The sequence below is a fragment of the Panicum hallii genome, chromosome 4 (genome assembly GCF_002211085.1).
Source record: "Panicum hallii strain FIL2 chromosome 4, PHallii_v3.1, whole genome shotgun sequence".
NCBI classification, from domain to species: domain Eukaryota; kingdom Viridiplantae; phylum Streptophyta; class Magnoliopsida; order Poales; family Poaceae; genus Panicum; species Panicum hallii.
Genome location: NC_038045.1, coordinates 17,943,387 through 17,949,422, shown reverse-complemented (window position 1 = coordinate 17,949,422; position 6,036 = coordinate 17,943,387). Strand labels below are relative to the sequence as shown.

General features: G+C 42.3%; 1 protein-coding gene across 1 annotated transcript; it reads left to right on the top strand.

Moving 5' to 3' along the window:
- Positions 1-770: 770 nt before the first annotated feature.
- Positions 771-5,737, top strand: LOC112889950 (probable transcription factor GLK1). Its single transcript, XM_025956757.1, has 6 exons — positions 771-1,428; positions 1,522-1,662; positions 4,516-4,863; positions 4,945-5,004; positions 5,089-5,214; positions 5,328-5,737. Exons 1-6 carry the CDS (start codon positions 940-942, stop codon positions 5,475-5,477), a joined length of 1,314 nt encoding a protein of 437 aa, XP_025812542.1. The 5' UTR covers positions 771-939; the 3' UTR covers positions 5,478-5,737.
- The last annotated feature ends 299 nt before the right edge of the window (positions 5,738-6,036 follow it).

Genomic DNA, 6,036 nt, shown 5'->3' with positions numbered 1-6,036 from the left:
AGTTATGGGAAATTAATATAACTTTTTAAATAGTTTTACTGAAACCGGATACGGATAGTGTCGGATATTGTCGAATACGGATGTAGAATCGGATAGAGAAAAATAATAAAAATCGGATTCGGATATATCCATTTTACTACCACGTTAAATTCGAATACGAATATGAATATCCATATTGATGTATAAGCAGATACGGATATCGGATATTTCGGATATTAGCATTCACATTTCGATCCCTACTGATCGCCGTTGCTAGCTAGATAGACTTCTAATAAAATAAAGCTACTCTCTGTAACAGTTTGTAGATAAGAAGTGTTTGATTTGCAGATTTCTCATTTGCTGCTGTTCTGGTCCACTGATATATCCATCCTCTATAATTGGAACGCGTTTCTACACTCAGAGCCCTTCTCTCTGTATTAAAAATGCCGAATGAGCAGGACCGAACATGCAGCAGAAGCAGGACAGTCTCCAGCCGATATAAATGCAGCCGCTGTCATGTTTTGTTCTCTTCTTGCTCGCCTGTCTCACGAGATCGAGTCCACCGTACCTCTCTCTCTGAGCTGCTTCAAGGAAAAGAAAAAACTGGCTCCAAAAACACTCATCCACACACAGGCTTGCTGGCTCCAAGCCCGCAATAATTCGCAGAAGCGACCAAGCTGCACTTGCGCTCGCGGACAAGGCCACACATCAAACGAATCAGAGAAATCTTTGCAGCTTGTGGTCGACATGCCTTCTCCCTTCTCCCCTCTCCCCTAATACTCCCCGGAGAGTACTGAGTTGCCATCGCACCAAATGGTCAGTGCTAGCTAGCTCAACCGCAGCAGTGCAAAGGAAACGTTACAACAACCAACCCTAACGGGCCTTTCCTTCCACTGCACTGCATTTGCGAGCTACCTGATAAACCAAGTGTACCTAGTGGCTACTGGCTGGACACTTGAGATGCTAGCAGTGTCGCCGGTGAGGTGTGCCGATGTGGAGGAGTGCCGCGGAGGTGCCGGCATGGAGATGGAGGAGATTGGGCCGGTGTCGGACCTGGATTTCGACTTCACGGTCGATGACATAGACTTCGGGGACTTCTTCCTCAGGCTAGAAGATGGAGATGCCCTGCCGGACCTTGAAGTCGACCCTGGCGAGATCTTCACTGACTTCGAGGGAATCGCCACCGGAAGCGATGGTGCCATGGACCAGGAGGTGCACAGCGTCCAGCCCTTAGCAGAGAATACGACCCGCGTCGATGTGGAAGAAGGGAAAGGAGAATGCAACCATGCTGAGGAGGTGGTAGCCGGGAATAATGGTGACTTTGGGGGCGGCAGTGTAACCGTCTTGGCTGAGGAGAAGTCGCCGTCTTCTACGACATCATCATCGCAGGAGGCTGATAGCCGGTACAAGTCGACCAGCAAGCACTCACAAGGGAAGAAGAAAGCAAAGGTACGCAAGCATGTCAATTTGCTATCAAGCCCTAAACGAAACAAAACGATAAGGTTGAGCCTCATGACACAACGTTGTGCCATGCTTTAACAGGTGGATTGGACGCCGGAGCTCCACCGGAGATTTGTTCAAGCGGTAGAGCAGCTGGGCATTGACAAGGCAGTGCCGTCCAGGATACTCGAGATCATGGGGATCGACTCCCTCACGCGGCATAATATAGCGAGTCATTTGCAGGTTCGTGTCTATGCTTATACCATAACTCGATCTATATGATATATATTACAATATATATAGTATCCTATTTCTTACTCGAGGGAACGGTGTGTCATGTCAGTTATTTGAATTCATCTAAAAATAAGGCTGGTAAACTAGGGATATTGGTAGCTGGCCTACTTCTATATTCCTTAAGTACTACCCTGTACATATGTTCGTACCAGAATTTGTGCAATCAGCAAGCAGAGATTGGGGTAAATTTGATACAGTAATTTTTTTTGAAACAGTTTAGTAATATCAAATACAAATAAACTTATTTCTTCTGTCCAAGTTGTCTTGATTGTGATACAAATAAAAGTAATGCAACAATTATCAATCACATCTCTAATAGATTTGTTTGTTATAGCATGACCTCTATTTCTCTACAACAACGGAAAGTATATAAAAAAATGAAGATGATGGATACATACCAGTCTATACAACGCTAAAAAATAGAAAACATATTTTATAAAAAAACTACTCAATCTTAGTTTTTAAATCAATATTCATAAATTAAAACTCTAAGGATTGTAAATATTTTCCAATGATATATGCGCATATATAAAAGTATTGTTTTAATTGCCATTTATTGTATGCAATAAACCATACTCCCTCGATCCCATAATATAGCTACTTAACGATGGAGAGTAAAAATCTATATTACCCTTGTTTAGTTACCATGCACTAATCAAGAGAATAATTATGACTTTTCTATTTAGCTTGCATGCAGATCTGCATGCCATAATTAATTTGCATGTAAGGAGGGGTATTTTAGACCTCTCATACAAAAAACCCACTTGGAAACTTAAAAGTAACTATATTATAAAATAAAATTTGAATGCTTGAAGCAGCTATATTTTAGGATGGTGAGAGTACTTATAATTTATACATACCTTAGAGCATTATGGCATAGCTTTACAGTAGGTGATTTACATCCTAGCCTCCAAGAGGCGGCGAAATATCTATGCAGAAACTTATTATACATCACTGCTTGTATTATCAATCTTGAATTTTGTCGGTAATAGTAAGCTGATTTTATTGGTGCACAAAAAACTATTGCAAGTATAAGCTATATGCAACAAACACGGCTAGAAAAATGACCTTTTGCCCTGCACGTTAGTACCGGACTAAACTAGCACGGAGCTATTTTAGTACCGGATCCAAATTCGTGTCATTTTAGTACCAGACCAAGATATCACCCGGTACTAAAGGTCCTCTACGAGTTGAATCAAAATGAAAGCATCTCCCACTCAGTCACATGTGGAGCATAGATGGGATGGTAAGGAAACTACGAGCGAGGCCACAGGTCGTGGGTTTGATTCCTCGTGACCGCGCATGCGCATTTACGCGTGAAAAATTCACGTGACTTCCGGGTTCGTAACAATTTATTTTTGTACTTTATAAGCTGGACGCGTTTAGTACTGAGCCCTGCAGCAGGTACTAAAAGGTTCGCTTTTAGTACCGACCAGGCGGTACACCGCTAATATCCACACCTTTTGCCCGGTACGTATGCTAGTTCTTCTAGCTATGAAACTACTAAATCTTATGAAAAATAAAGAAGAATTGCATGTTCGATAAGATGATCCGTTTGACAAACAAGTTTGGAAACAAAATTTACACAATACAATATTATAAAAGAATTTTTAACCATTTTTTAATATATATCTAATTGCAAGTAACCACTGTTATAGACATAACAGAAAAACCCAGCTCTATCTTAATTTCATGATACCTATTTTTTGGATGGTACCGCACTTGAAACTTCCTCATTTCTGTTATTTATAATGATATATGGGAAATATAATTTGTATGAGTAGAAAAAAGAATAGGTTGATGTTCCTATGAATTGACCTGATGCGTGACATTGCACATTTTTATAAGGAAACTTTTATTAATATTCAACGTTAATTACATCGAGTTGATAAAAAAGACTGAAAGATATTTCCAGCTTGTACATATAACTAGGATACACAAAGCTATAAAAGAATACATCTAAATGAGGCATATCAATCCGTAAACTAGATAACCACTAAGCCTTGTAAATTCAGTTTCTGTTGGATAACCCGAGAATGGAGACAATAAATAACTGAGAAGCCAGCAAAAGAGAAATATTGTGTTTCATTTCAAATAAACAATCATTCCTGCATCACGTCATGTCCTAGCAAACTAACATGTGCCTTATAATAGCAAAGGCTAATATAACGAATCTTCCGGCATAAACGTATGTTACAAGAGACGACGAGCCACTGCAAGTCTGCAAGAGAGAAGACCTTTTCTGGACTGTCACACGTCCTTTCCCTATCGCGCGCTTTTCTTAGTACTTGTATTGTAGTACTGTGTAGGTCAGATGTGTGAGCTGTAGGTTCACGGATGGCACTGGCCTAGCAGTTTGTAATTCGTAATACCTGGACCTTATGTCTGTTTTAGTAGGACCTCCTGCTCACTGTAAATAGCAAAAAATAAATGTTCCAACACTGATACAAATACAATCATGCATATATATGAACCTCCAACCTTGTTAAATTGTTGCACAGTTTTATCTATCATAAAATGCAAGCTTGGTGATGCTTGTCTAATGTATATAGCCTTCTTTTACGATGGATGGGCATTGAACTCTTACATCAGTATAAGAAGGTATGGCCTTTGAGAGCATTTAGTTAACCTGGCATACCTTAATTGCCAAATCTGATGAAAATAGGAAACTTATAAAACATTTGGGGGAGTTGAGTCTGCATATGGATATCATGGTCTAGATGATGAATGCTATTTGTGCAGTTGGGATGTCATCCTGAGACCGTTTCATATGCTTACAATTTGCTTTGCAAATCGGTGCAGAAGTACCGGTCTCACAGGAAGCACATGCTTGCAAGGGAGGCGGAGGCAGCGAGCTGGACCCAGCGGCGGCAGATGTACGCTGCCGGGGGAGCCCCTGCCGCTGTGAAGAGACCCGATTCCAACGCATGGACTGTCCCAACCATCGGCTTCCCTCCTCCTCCTCCGCTAGCTCCTCATCCGATGCAGCACTTCGGAAGGCCGTTGCACGTCTGGGGCCACCCAACCCCTGGGGTGGAGTCGCCCCGCGTGCCAATGTGGCCACGGCACCTCGTCCCGCGCGCCCCGACGCCGCCGTGGGCTCCTCCACCACCGTCTGACCCGGCGTTCTGGCACCACCCTTACATGAGGGTACGTTTGCGTGTCGTTGGGGATGCATCATATCATTAGGGAGACTAGTGTTCTGAGTTCTGACGGATTCCATTCTGGCAGGGGCCTTCACATATGCCGGGGCAGGTGGCTCCCTGCGTGGCAGTGCCAATGCCAGCCGCGGTAAGGGTTCATCGACGAATTTTAAGCTCAAACAATGGAAAAGGCTATTACCTAATCTGATAAGCTCGATGTCTTAATTTTCAGCGATTTCCTGCTCCACCGGTGAGGGGTGTTTTGCCATGTCCACCTCCAATGTACAGACCTCTCGTTCCTCCAGCACTAGGAAGCAAGAGTCAGCAAGATACGCAGCTCCAGCTACAGATACAGCCAGTAAGTGTCAGTACTGACATGTTTTAGCCAAAAATTCAGAAAAAATAGTGACACTTACATATGCTGCGGCAATCTCAACTCGTTGCATCTCTTTTCGTTTTGAATAATTTCAGTCAAGTGAGAGCATAGACGCAGCGATCGGTGATGTTTTATCGAAACCATGGCTGCCACTGCCCCTTGGCCTGAAGCCACCTTCAGTAGACAGTGTCATGGGCGAGTTGCAGAGGCAAGGTGTAGCAGATGTTCCTCCGGCTTGTGGATGATCTCTACGAGATTGATGAGTCCTCCATCATAGCTGCTCGTCCTCCAACAAAAATAATTCGTCGACATGTCTTTTTTTTCATTTTCACGAACCATCTATGGAGTATGGACAACTCTCTTAACTTGTGCAGTGTTAGGAAAAAAGACTAGAGTCTTTCACCTTCGTGAGGAACTAATTAACCAGAGGACATCCATGTGACCATGTATGATGTGCTGTTTGTCAGAATAACGAAGTCCTGAACCGAATCAATTGTACCTCTGATTTTCACTTCTTTTTCCTAGTATATCCATGAACGCTAGGAATGAGCACTACTGTTTCCAACAAAAAATTCTGAAGCAAAAATATTCAGGGGATACTTGAGCGCCCATAGTCCTTTTGTGCTCTTCCGAGGTATTTTGAACCTTAATTGGACTTCCAAAAAACATATTGATGCTTAACGAAACTCCCATGTTCATGTATTCTGTTCCATGTTCATGTATTCTGTTTGTAAGAAAACTACAATGACCAGTTTGGTTCGTGAAAAGGGAATTAGTTTTCTTCGAAAAGGGAAATTTTATTAA